Source organism: Crocuta crocuta, unplaced genomic scaffold, assembly GCF_008692635.1.
Source record: "Crocuta crocuta isolate KB4526 unplaced genomic scaffold, BGI_CrCroc_1.0 scaffold70, whole genome shotgun sequence".
NCBI lineage: Eukaryota > Metazoa > Chordata > Mammalia > Carnivora > Hyaenidae > Crocuta > Crocuta crocuta.
In genome coordinates, this window is record NW_027528417.1 from 8,526,468 (window position 1) to 8,552,495 (window position 26,028).

Consider the following 26,028-nt stretch of genomic DNA (forward strand, 5'->3'; position numbering starts at 1 on the left):
ACTGAGTCACTCAGGCGCCCCATAGATCTGATATATTTAAAATAGGATTGTATTACTCAATTTGGCTGCCTAAATATTGTTTTGAATGTCTTATATACAGGCTATTCCAATTAAATTGGTTGATGATAGCTTAGAGAATCTTCAGGTGACTCGTTACCATTTTGCAATGAATGGAAAATCATTTTCAGTGATATTGGAGCATTTTCAAGACCTTGCTCCTAAGGTTAGTGACTGGGTTTATGTATGTATGTGTTCGCAAGAACATGTTGTGAATAATACTTTAACGAAATTCATATTTTTTCCAGTTGATGTTGCATGGCACTGTTTTTGCTCGAATGGCACCTGATCAGAAGACACAATTAATAGAAGCATTGCAAAATGTAGAGTAAGTATTGGTGGTGTTTGATTCTTGTGAATTGTAATTTCATTTTCAAACCCAGAAAAGTAACTAATATTTCATGTGTATAGAATTGTCACCCGCAAGATAGGTGATAACTCTAAGTGCCTCTTTACAAGAGGCTCATGTACTCATTTATTTAGCTAAAATAAAAATCAGAATTCCTTTTCCAGATATCTTTTAGATAGAGCTCATTAACTCAGCTTGTAGAAGGGACTTTAGAGTTTCTGTAAATAATTATGTTTCAAGTTTTAAAGAGAGAAATCTTTACTGATAGCCTTAAACGTAGGTTACTAAAGACTGTACAGGCCCAAGACCTTTGCTCTAAAGAATAGGAAATTAAGATGCCAAGTAATAAACTGTTTGCCCCATTTGTGACACATATGGGACGATAACCCAGATCATTTGACTTGCAGGCTGGTGCTATTTGCACAGCAAAATGCCTGTGGTCATTGTGGTAAAAAGATTCGTCAGTTTTAGTGGGGAGGTCTTGGTCTTTCAGCTGTTCGTAATGTATCAGAGAAATCTTTTTTTTTTTTAGTTTTTTTAGTAAATTTTCTTAAATGTTTATTTCTGAGAGAGAGAGTGTGAGCGGGGGAGGGGCAGAGAGAGAGGGAGGCAGAATCAGAAGCAGGCTCCAGGCTCTGAGCTGTCAGCACAGAGCATTATGCTGGGTTTGAAATTGTGAAGCGTGGATCATGACCTGAGCTAAAATCTGACCCTTAACTGACTGAGCCACCCAGGCGCCCTTGGAGAAATTCTTAAGTTAAATGTTGTTCATTTTAAAAAATTAATCAGGGGGCGCCTGGGTGGCTCAGTCGGTTGAGTGTCTGACTTTGGCTCAGGTCATGATCTCACCGCTTGTGAGTTCGAGCCCCTCATGGGGCTCTGTGCTGACAGCTCAGAACCTGGAGCCTGCTTCAGATACTGTGTCTCCCCCACTCTCTGCCTCTCTCTTGCTCATGCTCTGTCTCTCTCTCTGTTTCTCAATAATAAATAAATGTTAACCAAAAAAAAATTACTCAGAATCTTAACACAATTTTTGTTTCTCAGTTACTTTGTTGGAATGTGCGGTGATGGGGCAAATGATTGTGGTGTAAGTATGGTTTTTGTGATTTATAATTCTTTCTCTACCTGAGTCCTGTTCACAAAACTTAACTACTTTTCTTCTTTATACCATTAGGCTTTGAAGAGAGCACATGGAGGCATTTCGTTGTCAGAGCTTGAGGCTTCAGTGGCATCTCCCTTTACCTCCAAAACTCCTAGTATTTCCTGTGTGCCAAACCTTATCAGGTAGCACAAATTGAAAAATTTCCTATTTTCTCTTTGTGGCTTGCTCTTAATAATATAGAAAAAATATAGAAATCCGTATGACTTTGTTGTAATGGTGTATTAGTAGATTTGATCTATACCTCAATTACCAACTCATTGCTACTCTTCATTTCTTTCAGTTCTGCTTTGGTTTAATTCTTTTGGTAGAAAAGTGCTTTGTTGTAGCTACTGAAATGTTGCCGTTCATCTGTCAAGATAGAATTATGATTTGGAAGAGGAGTTCAAAATGCTTTTATTTACATGCCAACATTTGTTTTCACAGGGAAGGCCGTGCTGCTTTAATGACTTCTTTCTGTGTGTTTAAATTTATGGCTTTGTACAGCATCATACAGTACTCCAGTGTTACCCTGCTGTATTCTGTGAGTACCGACATTGCTGGTAGAGATCTGCTTAGTGTTAAGGCACTTAAGCTAAAAAATTGAGTATGTATGCATCTACTAATTATGGAACTTACATAACTAGCATCTGTAAGTTTTCCTTTGGTTTATTATATTTTGAGTAACAGATTGAAAATCTCATTAATCTTAGAATATCATTTTCTTTAAGGCTGACAACTGTGGCTAAAGCCTTGTGAATAAAAGATGATCGTATTCTTTTTTTGCCTTTAGCTCAGAATGGGTGTCTTTCTTAGCACTCTTCAAAATGTCAAGCTGTGACATATTTCAGAATTGTAGTTAACTTTGTGATGATGCATTTACAGAAAAGACCAGAATGAGAAAAGATGTTTCTGCAGTAGTTTGTAGGACTTTATGGAGTCCTGCTTTTTTGGAGAAAAAGTATAAAGAGTGATATCCTTAGGTACTCCACTAGATTTTATAATTGAAGTGAGATCACTTTAGAATTTTCTTGAAATTAACATTAGTGACATCTCAGGGAGTCTTTGTGAAGCTATCCCTTTCTACCATTTGTAGATAGTATCAGAAGGGATGGTGTTAAGATATTAAGGAAGCTCTGAGATACTAATTTTCAAGAACATTGAATATTGTGAGTAAAAGCTTGTGTTTTCTTTTTGCCTAAAATTTAAAAGATCGTTTTGAATGAATTTTTAGGAGATGCCTTTTATGTTAATAAGTTGAATATTTGCAAATACATGTTATATTTCACTAATTTCAAAGGCAAATATGTTTTAATATTTAAGCAAGTTCAAGTGTCATTTTAAAGTTGGTGTTATTTGGGATGGGCGCAGCACAAGAGGTGACTGAAACCAAAGGAGGAAACTCTAAAGCCAGGGAAAAATGGTATAAAAAGTTTCTGGAAACTAATTATGTTTTAAAAATTACTTCTGTAGATCTTAAGTAACCTAGGAGACTTCCAGTTTCTCTTCATTGATCTGGCAATCATTTTGGTAGTGGTATTCACAAGTGAGTATTTGGCGCTGCTATTGATTTACAAGCATAAGAAATTCTGGTATAACTCATTAAGTTTTTGTAAATTTGTCTTTTTACTACTGGTTGTTTTCATTTGCCCTATTTTATTGTTCTCTGTCCATCTTTTCCTGAAATATTTGAGAATAAGTTTGTAATATCATGCCTCTTTGCCTCTGAATATTGTGTATATTACCATAAAACAAAGGCCATTCTCTTACATGATTAAACATTGGTATGGGGTGCCTGGGTGGCTTAGGTGGTTAAGCATCTTACTTCGACTCAGGTCATGATCTCTCAGTTCCTGGGTTTGAGCCCTACATCGGGCTCTGTGCTGACAGCTCAGAGCCTGGAGCCTGCTTCGGATTCTGTGTCTCCCTCTCTCTCTGCCCCTCCTCTTCTGGTGCTCTGTCTCTTAAAAAATAAGCATTAAAAAAACCCAAAAACATAGTTCTAAAGATGAGGAAATTTAACACTCATACAATATTATCTAGTCCACAGCCCATAATCAAGTGTTGTCATATGTCCAGATAATGTCTTTTCTACTTATTTTGTTTCCCCAGTTCTCCAGAACCAGGATCTAATCAAGGCTCACAAATTTCATTGTTTTCTCTTTAGTCTTTTTTTAATCCAGAATATTACATCAGCCCTTTTTTTGGGCATCTTGATGTTGACATTTATGAGAGAAGAGAAACCAGTTATATGGATTTGTCTGCTGTAGTCTCTTTAGACTGGGGTTGTGAATTCTTGGCAGGAATATGGCAGAAGTGATGTTGTGTCCTCGGTACAGCATAGGAAGAGACACAAGATGTTGGTTTATTTTGGTCTTTGTGATTATATAAAAATAAGTAATGACGTAATGGGATATGGACCATTTAATCAAATGAATATTCACAAGGTCATATTGGAAGTAAATAAGGAGAGAAGGGAAAGCTCTTTCTGAGGATAAAATGCAATCTAATATAGAAGGAATGATGGGCTTAGACCATGAAAAGACCCTGATCTGATTGATCTGTTAAGTCAGCCAATTCTATTCTGTGCAATAGAGGATGCTTACCAGCACCTCTGGCCTCTGCCCCTACAAGCCAGTAACAGCTACAGTTGTGACAATCAAAAATATCCCCAGACATTGCCAAATATTCTCTGGGGGGCAAAATCATGTCGGTTGAGAACCACTGGATTAGATCCTCGTTAGTGGATACTAAAACTGGTGAGTGAAAGTTTAATAAGGAACAGGAGTTTTACATAGTTTCAGTATCTTTTTACAAATTACATATTAATTACAAAGAGAAATGTTATGATGGAGAAACTTGGGAGGCATCACCCTAATAAGTGATTAAAGCCTTTTTTGGTTACTGTTATATTTATATCGCTTCTAACCTTTGTTAATGTCTTCTTAGTGGGAGGAAATAATGTATTATTACTGTAGCTTTTCATTTAAAGATTGAGAAATAAATAAATTCTTAGTTTGAACATTCAAATCAATGTTATAGTTTATGTTACAGTTATGTTCATAAACATGTAGTTGATGTTCTTTTTTACTTCTAGTGTTTCTTTGAATTTCAGTAGGCTAATATAGAAGTACTTGTGAAAAAGAAAAGGACACTTTTCAAAAAGCCTGATTACAGATTACTTAAATATGTATGTCATCTGGATTGGGTTTTGGACATTTTTTATATTAAAGATTTGTTAGAAATAAATGTAAGTTACTAAATGAATCTGAGTTTTATAGCAACGAATTTAGATACAAACTCCTCCTGTTTTTCTTCTCAATACAGTGAGTTTAAACCCTGCGTGGAAGGAACTTGTGGCACAGAGACCACCTTCGGGTCTTATATCTGGGGCCCTTCTCTTCTCCGTTTTGTCTCAGATCATCATCTGCATTGGATTTCAGTCTTTGGGTTTTTTTTGGGTCAAGCAGCAATCTTGGTATGAAGTATGGCATCCACAGTCAGAGTAAGTGGGTCCGTCCATTTTAAAAATCTGTGTAAGCCGTGTAACATATATGTATGTAAAAGTAAGTTTTAAAATGTATATAAAAGTTTACAGGCAATATGATTAAAGACTTAAATTATTTGGTTTATATTTGATAAGTATCATGGTAACTCCTTGATGGTCAGGCAAGGTCCTCGTAATCACTACCAAAATGAGGACGTCGAATCAGTTTCTTAATTTGCTACTGAGCTTTGCTTTCCTTATCTGTAGAATGAGAAAGTTGAAATTAATCACTGGAGTCTCTCCTAAACCCAAAATGTTTCTGTGTCTAACTTTTCTACCCTAAGTTTAGGAAACAACATTTTAAAACCAAAAAAGCTTGTAAAAAAGGTACCAAGTGCTTCTCTTACTTCTGGGTAGAGTGTTCTGTCAGTGACAAATTATGATAACATTATCTTAATCAAACACTTAAGCCATTCGCTAAGGTAATTTTATGGAGTTAAATTTTTAGATGCAAACATTTATTTATAGTTTGCTTGATGAAAGGAGAATATATAAGTTTCAGGAAACTTTAAGAAATTTAACATTACCGTTTGCTTATATGTACGTATAAACACTGCATATGAAAAGAAGTAGGTGGAATTGTTCCGGAGTCTCTCCAGAGTTCATTTGTAGCACAGTAACATTTCGTTACTACTTGCCTGTGCTTATGTAGTTAGTGTTTTAGTAATGGGTGTGACCTGTGTTTCACAGTCCTGCCCACCTGGAAGTAGAGCCCATGGGGCAGCCGCCATAGGTTGAGAATATTGAGGGCCATCTCAGTGCCAGGGCCTTTCCCAGGCACTGGCATGAGTCATCCCTCCTTCCTTACAGTAACCCTGTGATGGTACAGATGTCACTTAACAGGTCAGGAAATGGCCTCAGAAATAAAATAATATTTCCTCAGTTAAGCTAAAAAATGGTAGAGCTAAGGTCAAACCTAAGGTCTGTTCTGGCATAGTCACCAGACAGTGTTATATTAGTATCATCCCCAAATTTAAAAATGGGAGCGGCTTATTTATTATGTGACTAAAGAGAAGAGACCCTTAACACTGGTATTGCCTGTTCTGTGTGTTTTACCTTGATATTATTGGCTCTCTCCCTGTAAACACTCCCTGATTTCTATGTATATTATGATAGAGATTCAGGACAGTTAAGGTAAAATCGGTTACTTTTGGGAAATGTGTTATGTTTAGTAATGTAAACATTTTTTGTGTGTTCTAGTGCTTGTAATACGACAAGAAGCCTGTATTGGAATTCTTCGCACTTGTACAATGAAACCGAACTTGATACACATAATATACAAAATTATGAAAATACCACAGTGTTTTTTATCTCCAGTTTTCAGTACCTCATAGTGGCAATTGCCTTTTCAAAAGGAAAGCCCTTCAGGCAACCTTGCTACAAGAATTGTAAGTTGGGCATTTATTGTGATTTTTATCCTGCTTCCTTTCTTTAAAAATAACGTAAGAAGAGTAGAGTTAAAACTGTTCTTTCAACGTGAAATAGGTCTTCACGAGTAGAATGAACCTAGTGATTTAGATGTTTACTGTCTTGTGTTCTCATGGGAGCTGCCACCCCAAAGTTTGAAATTGCAGCCACTAGTTCTAAACATTCCTGGTTTTCACATCTTACTGCTTCCGGCTCCAGCTTGTGTTTTTACAGCTCACTGCAGACAGAGTTAGAATTAGAAGCAGGAACCGAGGATCTGCGGTTGGAACCGTGGGTATTGTACTCTGCTCCCGGGCGGCCTGCACAGTGCTGGCTGTCTTCCCATCATTTTCGACACTGGCACAGGCAGTGTTCACCTGCAGCTCTTCATTTCTGTCACCTCTGCATCCACTGCTGAAAGGGGCCGTAGAAGGGAGTCTCGTGCTGATGTCAAAGTCGACCACCTGTGGCAGTAGGAGATAGCTTTTCAGTTGATCAAGATTAGGGTTGATGGAGGAAAAAAATCAATTACCATATATCAGTTGCCAATTTTTTTAAAAGTTGAGAATATACTAATTAATATATGGGACAACTTAATTTTTTCATTTAAAACTTTAGATTTTTGCAATATATCATAGAATGAATAGTGGTTATTCTTTTATTGTAGTTGTAAAGAAATGGTGGTGTTCTAGTTGGCAAACTGTTAGGTAACAAATTTCAGTAAATCTTACCTATGTCATGTCAGAGTTTACAGAGCATTTTCACGTACGTTATTTTGTTCTTCTGCCTTGTGTGGTTTGTAGGTCACATTTTATTCATATACTTGGACAGGTTAAGATGATTCGAGTATCAATGATACTGGCATCTGTTTTTACTTTTTTCTTCGAGCGCCACACCCCCCCCCCAACTGATATTATCTAGTAAGTAGAAACTGTATCACTGAGAACCATTGGAAGCATGCTTTGAGACAAAAAGCCTTCCATAGAAGGTCAATCACTTCTTCTAAGAGGACTTTGTAACTAAAGTTAGTTTTAGTTAAGGTGAACTTAATTAAAGTTGACATACATATTTTATTTCTAGTTGCATATTTTTAAATTTCAAGGAAATATTTAGCATGCCCAAGGTTAGCTAAAACATCNGGAAAGTAATTTTAGAAATCTGAGAAAATCTACCATATCCATGCTTCTCCAATTAAAAAAATTATTTTTCTATTTTTTAAATACATCTTTTGTTTTATTAGGAAAACTTCAAAAAAGAGGCTTTGTATTCCCATTTAATTTTGTATTAAGATGATTTATATTCCCATTTAATTTCAAATTGACCTAAATAAAAAATAATTCCAGTTGTTGATCACTGGCCAGTTTTTTTAGAACATGTATTAAAAATTATGTTTTACCAGAAATATAGCCACAGAACTTTTGTCCTTAATATAAGCAGTGTGTTCATGTCAGTCAGTGGATAAACAGAAGTGCATGCTGTTCTAAAACATGCCTCCTGGAAAATAAAATACAAATACTAGTCAACATAGACGTATTTTACTAATTTCCACATCTTGTCCGTCTGTCACAGGAGTCTCCTAATCTTGGAGTTACTGATGAATAAAGAAAGAAAAGTAGAAAATAAAGTGACAAAAGTAAAGTCTAACGTTACAAAGGAAAATACAATGTAAAGTATAAATATAGTTGGAAATGAATGGGGAAAAGATTTAGGCTTTACTAGAGTTGACGTTAGCTTTTCATTTTTTACTGTAGAATAGTTAACAGTTTTTTGCCAGGATTTGCTTGTTGCTGTTCTCTGTATCTGAACAGTGAAATGTATCAAACCTGTTTTAAGATTATTGTTTTTAAAAATTAATCTCAATCTTAGTGTTTTTTTGTTGGTTTTTTGGGTTTGTTTTGTTTTCTAATTTTTTTGTTTTTGTTTTTTGTTCTACTGGTTGGATTCTAAATAAAACTAAATTTCAGGCTGTGGTGACCAATTGTCAACTTTAGCTTAGCGCAGTTATATTTTCTCCTTTGACCATACTATCATTTGGAGGGCCATGATGATACAGACTTAATTCTTATACTCTCATTTAACTAGATGTGAATTCTTGAGTTTGGCTTCAATTTTTGCTCCAGTTTCTTAACTTGACCCCTGTAACTTCCTGCTTGTGACATCCAAGTCTTTTCTGAGTCTTTGAAGACATTACTACTGAACTGCCAGGATCTCTCTTCTTCAGGGTCTACGTGTTTTTTCCTGCCCATCTGCCATGCCTGAGTTAGTTGGAGCAGATACCTAGAGGCCCTGCAGGATAAGCTGGCCTTGCAAAGATCAGAAACTGAGTAAGGAAGTCGGGGCAGGGAGTTAGGAATAAAAAGACTTGAATTTGTAGTTATGGGTCAGAAGATTCCAGTTCATATTTTTGAGGAAGGAAAAGCAAGAGAAGTACACGTCAGAGCTGTAAAGAAGTACTGTATGTATTCTGTGAAAGGTTTTATTTTTGAGTCCCATTCTCAGGGGAATATAAAGGAAATCCTTTTGGTGCTTGATTTTGATGCCATTCCATCAAAGTGGTCTGGTGTCATCAACAGCCATCTGTGCTGCTGTAAGCTGGGACATATTTAATAATAACTTTAATTTTGCATTTTAAGGACTAAGTCTGCTCTTATGGTATTGTCATCATATTGGTTAAAATACCTTGACTCCAAAGGACTTGCTCCTGTTCACACATCTTTGTGGTAGAATCTGAATCTTTCATTACGGAACATTGTTCCCTGATCTCCAGTCCCCACCAACACAGAATTTGGTTGCTGTCACTGGTGAGGAGCGTTAACTGTACTTGAGTAGCAATGCCAGGACCGTGCAGAAGCGGAGAGTGCAGCTGGCTAGGAACTCTGTACCTTTCAAAAATGAATCCCTGACTTTCCTGTTCTTGGTTTCCCTCTTGATCTTTTCATTTCAGTGGTTGTGTACATCTGCCGACCATGCACCTCCCTGTCAGATTTCTTTGAAGAGTGCCTCTTTTTCTCCCCTGGCTAGCCAAGGGAGAGGTTCAACTGCTTATTTTCTGCTTCACGTGGAAATCTTGGCAGATCTTTAGAGGTGTGATCAAAGGGAGTGGCTCTAGGAGAAAGGCAGGAACATTTGAGAAACACTGTTGGGGTGGATGTAAGACATTTGTGAGCCTGAGTGAAGAAAAAGAATTTTTTTCTGGCAACATGTCAGGAGCTGGACTGCAAATCTGTTTTGCTTATGGCTGTAAAAATGCATTAGAATTTGGAAAACATTGAATATAAGCTGTTCCTATTTTGAACTAGCTTTCTTTTCTGTCTCCACATCTCTCTGGCATTTGTATTCTGACCATTTCTTCTTGTCCTTTTTCTGAATTTGTCTTTTGTGTGCTTCTGTACTGGAAGCTAGCACTTTGCAAACACTGTAACTGACTACGATAACTATTTGAGCGACTGTGTAAAATATATATTACTTCAGTTGCTACATTTATTAAATAGAATGTTCTAGTTCCTGTTTATAGTTTAGTAGCATGTTTTAAAAATAAAAATCTAGAAAAAAATGTTTTCTTGGTAATCTAGCATGGGACCCAAATTTTTCATCCTGTTGGTCAGTGACTTATAATAAAAAAGTTTCCCCACCTTGGCATGAATGTTAATATAACTTCCAGCCTAAGTTGGTAGGACAATAAATCTGTATATTAATATATGCAAGCAATATATACATCTATATAGAACATCATGTTAGTTCTACAGAACAATAAATACTGGTTTTGAACAGACATATTAACAGAGTGTTTGTAAATGGCTCCCACATTTAAAAATACTGTGAGATTCCTCATTTAAAGTCCATAAAATAGGATAATAACTTATTTACCCGATCTCAAGGCTTTGTGATAAAATTTTGGTTTTACATAGTATTGGTAAAATTTGAGTTTTAAGATGACCTCAAATAACTTGTAAATAAGTATCCAGGCCAAAGAAGAAAGGGAAACAAGTTGAGGGATACCAATATAGTAGGGAAATCTCTGAGGCTTACGGCTCTCATTATATGAGGATATGTTTGTATAGGTGCAAGTGTATGCATGTATGTACGTGGTTAACAAAATGACCACGAGCAGGGAGTTTTATTTTGGAGTTAAGGAAAGTAATGCGGAGCACTCCTGGACTGAATTTACCGTTTCCTAGCTACCGTAGCAAATGGATTAGCCCACATTTAAAATAGTAGATAACTCAGTTTCTGGGTTTTAGCTTACATTTTCTGCAGAAATATTTTCATGGAGGAAGTCATTGAGAAAGTGGGATTTAACTTAACAGAAATATACTTTTAGGATTTAGAAACCCTCCATTTAGGATTACGACGTACCTAATATTGGGAATAAATGTCATTCAGTATTTTTATAATCAACAGTAATTATTACATACATGTTTTAAATGATAATCTGTTTGCTCTACATAATCTTGTCTCCTATCTGTGAATTATATGTTGACTTGATTATCGTATAAAGTAGCTGTCTAGGAGAACTACAAATAAATGTCTCTTATTTTTATAAATGTTGATTATTTCTGTATCACATAATGAATCCTTTGGGCCTGAATGATGTGCCATACTCTAGGAAAAACACACATTTTTATGTACTTCCATCAACCTAAATAGATGTATTCAAAACCAAATTTAGGATTGCCGGTATTCCCAGTTGTTATTATAAGCATTTTTATTTAAAGGAACTTCTAATTTAATTGTTTTACTTTCTTTTTCAGATTTTTTTGTTGTGTCTGTGATTATTTTGTATGTTTTCATATTATTCATCATGTTGCATCCAGTTGCCTCTATTGACCAGGTTCTTCAGGTAAGGGTTCAGCACGTCAATTACTACTGTTTGTCTGAGGGTGATAATATCTAGGTTAGCAGTAGCAAGACAGTAATAGAAGATGGCACGTTAATAGTTCATGAAAGTTACACAGCCGGATAGGCCTTCTGGATGTTTGCTAGGGCTTATGATCTCCCCCCTCCTTGGTTCTCATGTGCCTGGGGACAGAGACTCAGCTGTCAAGGTCTCTCCCCTCAAGGATCTCCTCTTTCTGAATTTTCTAAAATTCAGTTATATTAAATAACCTAAAAAGAATAAAGAACATAATTGAAACAGCAGCTTTTACTGCTCTTCCTGTTGTTTTATGTTTCTTTCCTGTTCCTTCAGTCTTTGCTTCTGGTTCCATTCCTGTCTACAAACAAATGTTGCTTGGTCTTTAAAAATAAAAAACTTTGACCCTGTTATCTGATCTGTCCCTTACGGATCCACTGCCTGAGTGGTCTGTACCTGCTGCCTCTTCTTCACCGTCTACTGAGTTCTTCTTTGCATTAAAAACTTTATGAATGCTGAAATACCTGTTTTATATAAAAGAAAATGCACATATATTTAAGTTGTTAAGCATAATAGTAATAAAATAACACCCGCGAGTTCATCATCCAACCTGGAAAGGGAATAGTGCTGACACCAGGATGGGACTGTCATGTACCTTTCTCCAAACGTCCCGAGGGAACCACTATTCTAATTTCTTACCTCACTGTCTTGCTTTTCATTATACAGTAACTATACTGTGTGAAGCCATATAAGTCATTTTGCTTGCTTTTGACCTTATGATTATGTTATCTTTTATTTGTGTTTTTCTGTGACTTTTTCCCATTAGCATTATTTTTAAGAGGCATCCATGTTGATACCATGCATTTCATTTTCACTACTATCTAGTATTCCATTATAGGAATATACTTTCATTCTTTTCTCCGTTCTCTGTTGGTAAATACTTAGGTTGCTTGTAGTCTTCCTGTGTTAACAGTACTGGTATGAACGTTCAGGGCAAGTCTCTTAGTATATGGGAGTGAGTGTGGACATACCAAAGAGTGGGGCTGGGGTGGTTTATCCCAGGCACCAGCAGCTGTTACTCAGCTTGGAAGAGGCTGGCGATTTATAGTCCTACCAGCAGTATATGAGGGTTGTTTCCCCACATGCCTTGTGCAGGGATTTAGATAAGCGCTTTAAGCAAACGAAGAAAACAAAACCACTTAGGTTTCTCCTGCCACATGTGTCTTTCTGCTCTTTCACAGCTGTCTTCTTCAGGTCACTGGACGTGTCCTTTTAATTATTTTTTCCCCAACCTCACTTGACTCTTCAGCAGTGTTTGACAAGTTAGCCATGCGATTATTCTTGAGACTCCCTCTACAGTTTTGTGGTGCTGTGCTCCCTACTGATTGTTTCCTGACCCCGAAGCTCATTCTCCTCCTCCATGGTGGTTCCAGACCCTCCTGGTCCTTAGATGTTAGTGTTCCACACATTCCTCCTCTTCTCCCATGTGTTACTCCGTACATTTGGGTGGGCTGCTCTGTAGTACTGGCCTCCCTCTCACAACTGAGCTTTAGAACTGAATATGTACTGACATACTGGATATTATACGCGTGCTTCACCCATCAGTTCTCTTATTCAGCATTTTTCTAACTAAGCTTATCATCATGTTCTCCCTTAACCCTGCTTTGTCTCTGGCTTTTTTTCTTGTTCTTTTTGTTTTTTGTTTTTTCGTATAACCATTTATCCAAGTCAAAAGTCTGTGTATGTGTCCTTGTCTTCTTAGCCAGTCTTTTGCTAGATTCTCTCCATTTTCTTACTCTGAATCTATCTTTTTTAGCTTTACTTTATCCTATTTGCCACCTAAAAGGAAACTGTTGTTTCCTCTACTCACAATACTTCTGACACCAATTGTGTGGGGTTGTTCTCACACCAGTCTCCAGCTCTGGATACCAACTGGGTATCTTACAATTCAGTTCTGGCACTACCTGGAATTAGCCAGACCCCACAGGTCAAGGGCTCTGTCCCATAAGAGTGCTCCCCAACCAGGTGTAAGTCCCAGGTCATCACCTGTACTTCTGACTAATTAGCTATGAATCAGAGTTCCCAGAATGCCCTTCTCAGGTTGATAATTTGCTATAAAACTCAGGGAAACACTTACGTTGATTGGTTTATATTAAAGATACAAATGTACAACGGGATGAAGAGGCAGATAGGCCGAGGTCTAGAAGGGTCTGGAGCATCAGAGCTGCTGTTCCTGTGGAGTCGGGATGCACCACCCTCCCAGCACATGGATGTGTTGACCGAACCAGAAGTTCTCCAAACCCTGACGCTTAGGGATATTTTTTTTTAAAGGGAGGCTTCATCATGTAGTCATGGTCCATTATTAACTCAGTCTCTAGCTCCTTTGCCTTCTGTGGAGGATGGGGGAGCAGGGCTGAAAGTTCTGAGCTCCTGATCAAGGCTTAGTCTTTCTGATGACCAGCCCCCATCCTCAGGCTATCCAGAGCCCACAAGAATAGCCTCATTAGAATAAAACACATGATACCCAGGAAATTCCAGGGGATTTAGAAGCTCTGGGTAAGATGCTTCTGTTGCCACCACCACTCAGGAAATTACAAGAGCTTTAAAAGCTCTGTGTTAGACAGAAGCCACATATATATTTATTATTTTGTGCCCCCACCACTAGTTTCAGCTTCCATCATCTCTTGCCTTGGTCACTATAGCAGTCTCCACCCCTGAAGTCTTTCTTGCTGGAGTCATAGGGGTTTTTCTAAAACCTATTAGATCGTATCAACTCCACAGCACCTAGCATAGTATCTTAGGTGCTCAGTAAATATTTGCTGACTAAAAGGTGAATGCATGAATGGGATTTTTTTTTCTTTTTCTTTTTTAGGCCTTAGGAATTAATCACAGATTTTAAAGTGAAAACTTAAAAGACTGTTTGTTAAATTGGTTTGTATAGTTCTTTTATGAATTTGTCTTTATATTAGTATGTAGAGTTTTGAATGATACTTCATTATTAGATCAGTATCTGCCTCATTGTTTAAAGACAAGAATTTATTTTAAAAATGGGGACTTGTTAGAAGTTCATGAAACAGTAGAAAGCATGGGCTTTTGAGTTTTAGTGAAGAGGATTTGTAAGTAAGAGGATTTGTAGGTAAGCTTAGCCGCTTTACTGTATTCTTTTAACCTTGAGTTAACACTTTTTTCATTGGAAAAGTAGATATACCTTGTGGCATTGTTCAGGATTAAGTAGATCATGTATGTGAAGGTACATGGTATATAATAGGAATTTGGTAAATTTAGAAATTATGATATCATGTAATGTTAATTGCATACTACAATTTTAACTTAAAATTTGTTGTCTTACAGATAGTGTGTGTACCGTATCAGTGGCGTATTACTCTGCTTATGATTGTTCTTGTCAATGCCCTTGTATCTATCATGGTGGAGGTAAGCACGTAAGATAATCAAATGACTGTTGCTGTTTTTGGATTCTTGGTGATTGACTACTCCTGGAGGAAGAGGACAGGTGGCATTACAGAAGTCCACCGGGAATCTTCGTTTCATTTTAGTTAAAGTCATTTAGCTTTCCCTTCTGACTGTTTCCATGAACTGAATGTAGTCCTGTTAAGGGCTATAACTCAGCTTCACTCCTACGGATAGAAAGTAAGCAATGAGATAGCAAAAAGTAGTGATCTATAGAAGGGAGAGAAGATTGGTGCTCATAGTACACCAGTGATCATGAAATCACAGTGGGCGTGCACCACCAGAGACCTGTGATGTACACTAAAATCTCCCAGTGAAGGAAAGAAAGGAGGGAGGGGGCTTTCTCCATGAAATGTAGTCAGTTTTAGTAACAGTTTATTGAAAGTATAAAATAATGACCACCGTGAACTTACCAGCACTGATTACTGGAATTTCCTACTTGGTATTTACTTCTAAGTTTCCTCTAGAGGTCTTAAGTCCTCTTTGATCCATCATATATAGTTATTCTCTTAGTAGGATTGCCTTTAAGTTGGCTTCTATTACAGGGAGCTAGTAAGGTCTCGTTTGCTCTTATTAATAAGATTTTGTCTGTTCTCAGAACTGCTCTTCTGATTCACTCCTATAGTAGCAGTATGTGAAATGGAAGAAGGAGATGCAGTGGTGATTTTTAAATTAAGGGTTTGTTTATGGGGCAGGCCTTTGAATTAAAATAAGGTAATTTGTGGGGAAATGCGTATACCTTGGTGATAATAGTTCTCGACTTAGAAATTATGTTTAATTTGTTATCTTTCTAAAAGATGGCTTGGTATTTAAATTTGGGCCATAGTGGGCAGCATGGATATTACAGCACTGATCTTTTTAAGTTGACCAGTGAAAATTATTTTTGCCATTTTATGAACACTAGAAAGTACATCCAAGATACTATATTGTGAAAGCTTTCATTTTTCTGTAAGTTCATCTGTTCACATAAATGTTATTTAAAATAAAATTTAAAAAAAATTTTTTAGGGAATCCTCTCATAATTTCTCTTAATTTATTATTCTTGCTCACTGTCAAAAGAATTATTTGTGTTGGACTCTGATGAAGCCATACACATTTATATGTATTATGTTAATTCAATGAAAATAATTCATTGTTAAGAAAAAGACCTCAGATTGTAACCATTATTTTAATATGGGAAAGGCCTGAGGACTCGAATACAAGCCATATTTTGTGGAAATTTTAGAGATCCCATTTTATCAAGAATTTTATGACGATATTTATTACAAAAGTTCTCTTGTTAAACTTTACCCCTTTTCATTATTAACTGAAATTGTTTACTTGAAAACCAAGTCATGTTTTTCACTAACGATGCAGCATTGTGTGAGCCTTTTAAAATGTGCGCGGTAATAAAGAATGACTTAGTCATTTTTAATTCTTAACTCACTGGAATATCTCTCAGAACTTCTTCCTTGACATGGTCCTTTGGAAAGTTGTGTTCAATCGAGACAAACAAGGAGAATACCGCTTCACCACCACACAGCCACCGCAGGTTGGGAATCGGCACTTCCTCTCCATTCTCCACGTGTATCTAGGCTCCTTTAGTTGTGTTCTCTACCTTCTGTAGGGGGGTGTTCTGTTATGTGTCGCCTCCACCTTTTCCCCTATGCCTGCCATTTCGTTTCCTGTGAGGAGTCCTAGAAAATTCTTGGCAAATGTTTGTTACAGGCTTTTCAGGACTTCAGAAATTTCATAAAGTCTTTTCCATTCCAATCCTTATCTTTATGTGTAAAGATCGTATTCTCAGTAGTGAGAGTTAATTTTTCCATTTCTCTTTGGTTTACATGTTTACAGTTTTCATGAGTCCCATTAGAAGCTAAATGAGATTCATGTAAACAAAAGTTATGAAATGGGAATTGTTCATGAATCAGTCCAGAGAACAAAATTTTGAAGAATTATTTCTGGTTTCTTGTCAGCAGTTACTATGCCTTAATTTTGGGTAGCTTTTTGGCTTTTCCAAACATGTTTCTCTTCATTCAGAAAAAAAATCTCAGAGAGATGGTGCATATCTTTATATAAACCATGGCTTAGGACTTTTGAGTTTTTAGATCCATTAAGCAGCCTACTATTTGAAAGAGATGCAAGAAAATGGGTAAAATGAGAAGAGAAACGGATGAAAAAAAAACCCATTTCCTAGTGTTTGGATGTTGAAGTACAACTGTACTATAACGTGTAGTCACGTAGTATATAACTCATACACATGTATGTACTTACACAACACATAAGTAACATATAAGGGCAGTCTTAAGGTAACATATAAGGTCAGTCTTAGTTTTTTAAACTGATATCGTTGAATCTGCTCTGATCCACTTGTTTAGACGTAGAGGACTTGACAGTACAGCGTCTTCCCTACCTTATTATCTGACCCATTGCTGTCTGTAGGTGGGTGATGTGCTTTTTACACATGTCAAGTTCCAGATCTTCTGCTCATCCTCAGCCAAGAGGAAAGCTTTCAGAGAGTTCAAGAGGATTTCCTAGCATCTCTGAGTTCGGTCACTCACTTATTTTTAGCCTTCTTTTTAGCAACTTCCTGAATTTTATTTTGGTAATACAGTAGGCTGATGCCCAGAGTTATATCACAGATTGCTTTCTTCTTAAGAGGTCCCGGGAGTGCCATTTCTTCTTTTAATGCTTTATGTTGAAGAGTGAAAGTTTGGTACTGATGGGATGCGCCTGGCTTCAACTTCAGTTCCTTTTTCTCAAAGTAGTGTAGTGAGGTGGACAGAACTGTATTAGGGGCTCACGTCCTTTAGCAAAATCTTCTCTGTGCCTAAGTTTTTGTTCCTTTGGGTTACCTCACTACATTACTTCAAGGGGTAAATTTTGGCTCTTACCATCAGTCCTTATATGAAATATTTGTATTGGCAAGGCCCAGGCCAAGGGAAACATTTACATTGAGTTTTCAGCTCTCACTGTTGAGCCAGAAAATGCAGGCGTACCTGGCTGGCTCAGTCGGTGGAGCGTGTGATCTCAGGCTTGTGAGTTCAGACCCGATGTTGGGTGTAGAGATTACTTTAAAAAAATAAAATAAAATCTTTAAGTAAGAAATGCAGATTCTGAGAGGCATTATACCCCTAGTCAGTCAAAAGTGAGGATCATAAGCCTCCTTTAAAATATTCGAATTGGAAATCAGAATTAAATGGGAGGAAATTCTGTGACTTGCTAAGTCTCTGTTTTCTAGAAATTTGTTAGTACCTCTCCTCCCTTATTTTAAAAGAACGTGTGTCTCTTATGTGAAGTCCTACCTCTGAAGTGTTCAGAGGAGAGAGTGAAAACAGAGAATGGTCTAGAACAGACAAGTCCCGTAGCCACTTTGTCCTGAGAATCACCAAGTGGACAAGAATTTTAGTCTTCAATTTCTGTGGCCATGATTAAGAAAGCACTTTTAAAATTAATTGGCTTTAGAAAAAAGTTCTTAAAAATTAGCACAGAATGATACATTTTCATCTTCTGACACTTTCGGATGTGTAATGTGGTTTCACTGTTCATATTTGTGACCCTTGAAGAACTAGTCAGCTAGTTATATTACCCTAAGGTCTCAATCAGAGACCACTCTGTTGCTCGCCACCCCTGCCCCCGGACATTTGATGGTGTCTGGACACATTTTTGGTTGTCCCAGTTGGAGAGGAAGAGGGGTTCCTACTGTCATGTGGTGGGGAGAGGCCAAGGATGCTGGTAAATAAATATCCTATAGTAGTACGCAGGACAAACCCCTCCCAACAAAGAATTTTTAGTCCAGGAAGTCACTGGTGCCGAGGTTGAAGGTGAAAAGAAAGTAGAGGTGAAAGGGACCTGCTACATCAAGGACTTCTGTGGCTGTCATAATTCTCCTCTGCCACAAACTCTTCGTTCCGTGTCTGCCTACTCTGCGCTCTCTTCCGCCAAGCATCACATGAGATCTTCTCAGACTGCAAGTCCCAACTGTCTGTATTAATTCTGGGGGAAGAAAAGCCCTATTCTTTTTCTTCCTAACCATATAGACCCCTATAGGTTGAAAGTTTCAAAAGTAGAAGCCCTGGACCAGGCTCCAGGTCTTAGACAGTTGGATTGGGAAGTCAAGAGCCTTATCTGGAAATCTCCGATAACCTTGTCTGAAATACCTGATGATCCGTAAGGTACTGTACAGCACCGCCAGGGTCCTCCGCAAATCTTAAGGTATTTTTCACTTTACTTTATACATAAAGAAGCAACATTCAGTCGACTTGCCACGGTTATGCCATCTACTACTGAGCGACAGAGTTGGGAGTTGAACCAGGGTTTCTGATTTTAAGAAGAGTTCTCTATAGAGCTTTACCCCTATTTGAGAAGATCTGTGCAGCATATTTACTAAGAAGTGTTTGCGTACATCTCACATTTAGTAAACTGAGGCTACGTCGTGGTAGATGGGGAACTAGGATTACGTCATCATGTAGTCTGCTCCTGCCTGAGGATTTGTGCCTGACTGTTTTCCTTTTGCAGGGGGGAAGCAAGTTTTAGTTGTAGTCTTTGTGCCTCTTAAATATTATTTGAGCTGATTTGGGTAGAATACTAATTCTGATTTCTTTATTTTTATATTCGGGATTGGTATGGAAGAAGACTATTATGAAAACCGCAGTATCACTACAACATTTTCCCCACAAGCATGGCTTTATAATTTTACATGCTACTCATGAAAACATTTTCTAAAAGACACTGCTGAAAGTAAACTGGCGTTGGGGTTCTAGAACCAACAGCTTGGAATGGTCTAAGAAGCAGGAGAATTTTAGCTGTAGATCTGTTTGAAAGTCCCCTGGGGCTTGTCTGTTGGACTGTGGTGGCTTCTTTCCCATCTTTGAGGGATATACTTGGTTATTTAACCACTCCTTCCAGAAGCAAATGGGAAGGTCCAGTCGCTATGGCTACTGTGTTCTCCTGCTTCAGGGACCTCTGCCTAGATGTGGGGAGGCCCGCGTGCCGCCCCACCTCTGCCTTCCTGTTGCACAGAGCCCCTTTCTCCTCTTGCTGCTACCATCATCTCTCCCTTGGTTTGTTCTTCATTCTAGCATGCCTGTAGCCTCTTTTATTTTCTCTGCCAGTGACTTCTGTTGTGTTTGAGGATGTGTGCGGTATGTTTGCGTTGCAGCTAACAAACCTGTGCTTGCCTATGGTGTACTTCCTGTGTGCCGTATTTGGGGGAGGTGAGGATACAGGAACAAAATGTTTCCAATTTAAGTGGAAGGGGAATCCCCAGTGCTTCTTGTGACTTGACTTTTTCTAAAGTGTAACAAGTGTACTTGTTTTTAATAGGCAAATGGGATTTTTTAAAAAACATTCACCTTAATGTGGAAAGATTTTTATTTAATTGTGATTCTGTTTGCAATGAAATTAGTTTTAATTTTATTGCTTGCCACACTTCCTACAGGTAGGAAACTGGATATAGGTATATGTATCTATTTGTGTGTGTAGTGTGTGTATGTGTGTGTCTTAAATTTGAAGACACTGGGCAATGATTTTCCTTAACTCAGCGTGCTATGCTTGCCGCATTGCCCTTTAACCTGGCCGGCTTATCTGGACAGACAAGGCCTATATGTTTATGCTGGGGTTTTTCTTTTTTTCCCCTCAGTCTTTTCCTGTGGTCCTTTAACAGTGCTGTTAGCTGTAAAATAAAAAGTGACAGCTTTCAGATTGATTTAGGAACAATGATCTTTCCTACAATTACAGTGAAGAATTTAAACACCTTTGGGAAAAAATAGATCCAAGTAGTGAGCCTCACCTCAGGTTAAATGTCAAGGGTTATCGTGTATGTGCCTGCATGACATGTGTATGTGGAAAGGAATTACAGTTGGCCCTTCAACAACACACGTGTTAGAGGTGCTAACCAGCCCCCTCACTGCGCAGTCCAGAGTCTGCGTGTAACTTTTGACTCCTCAAAAATCTAACTACTGATAGCCTACTGTTGTTGACCTTACTGATAACAGTTAACACATGTTTTGTGTGTTGTGTGTATCATATACTGTATTTTTACAATAAAGTACGTTAGAGAAAACATGTTACTGCAGAAATCATAAGGAAGAGAAAATACATTTTCAACCATACTGTATTTATCAAAATCTGCATAATTGGACCTGCACAGTTCAAACCCATATTGTTCAACGGTCAATTGTACTTGTTATTTGGGTCACCTAAAGAATCCTATTATCTAGTCTCTTCTGTATCCTAATGCCAAATATTTTCCTGTAGACTTCTTTTAAGATGATGATGAGAACTCTTTTTAGCTATGACAGCATAGAGGCTACTAGATAAATGATCTCCAGCACCCGCTCACCCCCCAGTCTCCTACAGCTTACTTGGGACCACAGTTTGTGCCTGTGAATTCCTGCTTCCAGTGCGGCTTAGCATGTTTGTTGACAAAAGAAACTTGAAGACCTTTAAAGTTTTAAAAAAGTTTTTATTTTGAAGTCTTTTTGCTGCTCTCCATTGGTCAATTTAGACACATGTTTCAGAACCTGCGTTACAGCAGATTTGCCTGTTGATGATGAAGCCATTTGGGGTGTTAAAATTAGAATGTCCACGTTGGTTATGTTACACTTGCATTTTGGGAGATTACCTCAGTTGAGACTAAACCTACTCGTAATTTGGATTCTATGTTGATGGCAAAACAAAACAACCTGGGATTTAGATTTTGCTTTGGAGAAGCAGCAGCCAAAATAATTAGAAATTGACTGTTGAGCTTCAGAAGTGAATAGAACTACAGGTCTCTGAACAGTCATTTTGGTTACCTAATTTCAGTTTAGCTGCTTATTTCCAATTTCAATTAAGACCGGTTCTGAGGGCCTGGACTGAATTTACACTTGTGCAATGACCAAGGGCTGCTTTCTTGTTCTTCAGAGACTGTTTACCTAAGATCACGTTCCTTAAACCATCAGGATTGATCCAGATCCAGAAGGATTTTAGTGCCAGCAGAGCTTTTTATTATGAAATAATTCTAAGAAATAGTACTCAGTTTATACCTTTCTGTGTACTTCTTTCCAATAGTGGACCACCACGGGACAGCATGATTGTAAAATGAAATTTTTTTCATGTTAATGAAAATGTGTTAAGTGATTGACAGTAGTAAACGTGATATAAATTCTAGTTTTGTCCTAACAGTATTTTCATCATGCTTCGTTTTTTAAAAGGTGACATTCATTAACAGTAACAATAATATTTAACAATGCTTTCTTCCAAAAAATGACCAGCTGGCTAAGTTGCTAGGAGCGATGGTATTAAAAGATAATTTGGGATAGAATATGAGGGTTCCCATATTAAATACTAAAAGTGTTTTATTTTGAATAAAGTTACTCTTCATACACTTGATGTTTTATGTTTTATAGAATTATAAAACCCAGATAGACAAGTTATTTTAAAAATGTATCTGCACACAAGAGGATAGGTACATAAAACTTAATAAAATGAAATTACATTGATAATTTTTAAAAATCTTAAAAAAATATGTTCCTAAATAATTGAAAGCTGACTTTTTTTTTACTTGAGTTTTTTTCATTTGTTGTATGCAGAAGTCATTTCCCCTTCCCTTTCTGTGTTGATGCACTGTGCTTTAAAACACTTGGTAAAAACAAGCAGCCCTTAATCTGCTAGTGTGTTTTTCTCCCCTCTTATTTTCTTAGGAGTCGGTGGATCGGTGGGGAAAGTGCTGCTTGTCCTGGGCCCTGGGCTGTAGAAAGAAGATACCAAAGGCAAAGTACATGTATCTGGCTCAGGAGCTCCTGGTTGATCCAGAATGGCCACCCAAACCTCAGACCACAACAGAAGCTAAAGCTTTAGTGAAGGAGAATGGATCATGTCAAATCATCACCATAACGTAGCAGCGCATCACTCTGGATGGTGTGCTGGTAGCAGGAGAATTGATTTTAGGACTTTCTGATCCTGTGTGTCAGAATGGCACCATTTCAATTTCTGTCTCTTCTAATATAGTAGCTGATTTGAGAGCTTTTTTTTTTTTTAATAAGACAGTTGTCCCGTCAGTTAAATTAATAATCAGTCTGTGAAGTCCTCTGTCTGTATTCAGCAACTGCATATTACATACATTTCCAGAGTTTTCTTGTTACCCTCAGTGATACTCTTTTAAATAGGGTACAGAAGAAAGTTGATATTTGATAGGTTTTTAGACATTGGCTTCTGAGACTTGGTTTATGCATTTAAACTTATTTTCACAAACCCTTATTAGAAAATGTCCTCATTTATATATTAGCCCTAAATTTGTGATTGATAAATAAGATGGGTGTTAATTAGTCTCCAGTGAAAATAGGTAGAAAGCCTGTTTTCATCTGAGTCCAAGATTTCTTCCAAAGAATTCCGTATATACACAGACCAGTTCCCTTTGATAGCCTAGGAGTGAGTTTTACGATGTTGCTTATAGAACAACTCAGGTGATTTCCATTTATGGTTTTATAATTTCTGTACAAACTGCCTGGGTTTTCTTTTTCTAATCAGCAAGGTGCTTCACTGCCTTCTTCAGATGTCCCTCAAAGCTATTGAATGGATCTTGTGGTCTGTCTGCTGTCAGTAGTAGGATTTACTTCAGTTAAATGTTGTAGAAGCATAGAACCATTTTCACTAGGATAAAAAGATTATTTCCTTTGGCAGTAGATACAGATCTGTCTTTCCACTGTCTCTTCATAGCTGTTTTTTTCTCTCAGGTTTTATATCATTTTAAATATTTTTATTTTCTTCTTTTAAGTTTTTAATTACTTAAAGACAAGATAATAGTGAGTTGGATTTTCTTTTTTTAGTGTTTTGAGTTAGACTTTTACCTCCTAAAAATTTTAAGGGTTGATACAAGTCTCCTATCAATAATGAGGCTTAAAAATGAATGGTTTTGAGGGACTGCTGTTTTTTTCAAAGCAGTATGAACTTGGTGAGTTTGTTTTTATGCCATTAGGTGGTGCCAGAGGTCAGAGCTTATTTTGGATTGGATGTTTACAAAGGAGCCTTATTTGGTTGCAAACATTTCTGGGGGAAAAATTGAAATAAAGTTAAGACTAGACATTAATTGAGCCAAAAGAAATGTGAAAAATATTTTTCACCTTTCTGCTTTATCTGGTTAATGTTTAAATTTTAAACAAAGTAACTTTAAAAATGCCTTTCTAGGTAAGATCTAGCAGCTTGGCAAAAGCCCACAGTTATGATAAACAAGGAAACTGATATTGCTATAACACGGACACTAAACTGCTAAAACTTTGGGACATTATCCTATGTTCTTCCTTTACTGGTAGCATGCTTGTGCTTTCCACTTCTACTAATCATTATTTTCCTGATATATACCAGTTTATCAGATGTTAGCCAGAACTATAGAACCACATGGTTCTCATTTTTTATGCTGCAGAGACCTGAATGATGTTTGGTAACTATAGGAAAATGTAAGTTACACTCAGGATCACTGTTCTTGCTATTGCCACTGATGATCCTTACAAAAGTACAATCGAAGTTTTCCATCCAAAAATATATGATATTAATACACCTTAGATAAGAACAATTGTTCCATGAATGATTCTATGAAGCTATGCATCTTAGACCTCTTGAGCTGTGATTTAGCACTGTTTTCTATAGTTACTTATCTCGATCATTTTTTAATTTCCACATTCATTTTCAATACGTACAAGTGTTATTCTTAAGTGATTTCCCGGATTTGTAAATTTTATTCTTTGATTTAAATATTGAAGCATATAATTAAAGTTATTGCTAAGTAGCAGCTTAAAAATCCAGTTATCGGATTGTATTTAACATCTTTAAGAGCATGATCCTAAAGAGCTATATTTTTTACACCCTTTTTTTTAACATTTAGATTTTATAAGGGTTTTATATCTCATTTGTCCGTATTGTTTTCAAAGGAATGAGGGTTTTAGGTAGGTGGAAATGCATTTGTAGGAAGCTAGATTTGAACATAGACCAGGTGGGTTGCTCAAGTTGTAACTGGTGGTTTCCAGAAGGTTATTGGAAGACTGTCTGTGAATCCGGGTGTGGGTCCTACTCAGTGCCATAGGTAAGACTGAGTTCTCTCTCTGTAGGTTACCATGACATAGTAATTTTGATTCTGAATTTCACATTAAATTATTTGAGTATATACAGACCTAAATTTAAAAATCTGTACATATATTATTTTGATGTATTAAAGATTAATAAATATTGCTGATTTAAATTTTATTTATGCACATACTTAAAGGACAGAAATGTCCAGGAAAGTAATTGTTAAATAATGATATGTAACTTTTTAACTTTTTAAATAAATAACAAGATTTTTAATGTGTGTCTCCCTCAGGGTTGTTTAAAGTTTTTTTTTCCCCCTCCCTCAAATATAAATAGTGGTAACTATATGTTTTGTATTTTCTAGCACCAACTGCTGTAAAGCAATGCTGCAAATAATGCTTGAATAAAAGTGGCTAAGCCAACGACAGAAGAAATACTTTTTTATATTAGTTTTATAATTCTAACATTTGAGAGCTTTCCAAATTGCACTTGCATTTAAACAGAACTGTTGCAGTCTTGACTCTTATTTATTTTGTCTCCCATGTTTGTGAAGATACTGCACAGTTTTAGAGGCATGGTAAATAACATATCAGTGTCTATGTATTCTTTTCCCCAGACGGCTATAGATACAATATCCAGAGAAGAACAAAATTCAAGCTTTAGAAACCATTCTGTAAGATCTCACGCATGCAATTTTGACATATCTGAAAATAGAGTTTTTGTATATTTATGGTGGGAGGTGGTTGGGAACTTTTGACAAAATGTGGGATGTTAATTTTGTACAGTCTGTGGGCATTTACACATATTTTTAATGTAATAAAATTTGGTAATTATGTGCACATTAAATTAATAAGATAGTTACTTCCTGTTATGATTTGTGAATTCTCTAAGACTTTGGATTTTTTTAAGTACCTTTATATCAAATGATACTGCATCTTTATATTTTTTAAATTGTATTGCTGCTCAAGAATGGTACCCTGATGTCAAAAAGGCATACATTCATAATTGTACATTCAGCACTGTAAATACCTTATGAAATCTTTTTTGGACTGAAGCTATTCAAAATAAAAATTCAAATGAATGAAATGACATTTTTTCTTCCTGCGTCCTTATACATGTGTTTGCCGTTTAGCTATACAAGTACTGCCCTCTCTGGGCTTATTTTCCTACTTAATACTTCCCCATTT

General features: G+C 36.9%; 1 protein-coding gene across 1 annotated transcript in view; it reads left to right on the forward strand.

Annotated features, from left to right (window-relative positions):
* ATP13A3 (ATPase 13A3) overlaps positions 1-25,927 on the forward strand; it is an 87,725-nt gene extending 61,798 nt beyond the window's left edge. Inside the window, 12 exon segments of the mRNA XM_077754357.1 lie at positions 101-223; positions 306-385; positions 1,451-1,493; positions 1,581-1,690; positions 1,992-2,088; positions 3,018-3,090; positions 4,872-5,049; positions 6,292-6,479; positions 11,250-11,338; positions 14,702-14,782; positions 16,260-16,349; positions 22,483-25,927. Of these exon segments, the coding sequence (XP_077610483.1) occupies positions 101-223; positions 306-385; positions 1,451-1,493; positions 1,581-1,690; positions 1,992-2,088; positions 3,018-3,090; positions 4,872-5,049; positions 6,292-6,479; positions 11,250-11,338; positions 14,702-14,782; positions 16,260-16,349; positions 22,483-22,680 (1,350 nt within the window). The 3' untranslated portion in view covers positions 22,681-25,927.
* Positions 25,928-26,028: the final 101 nt, after the last annotated feature.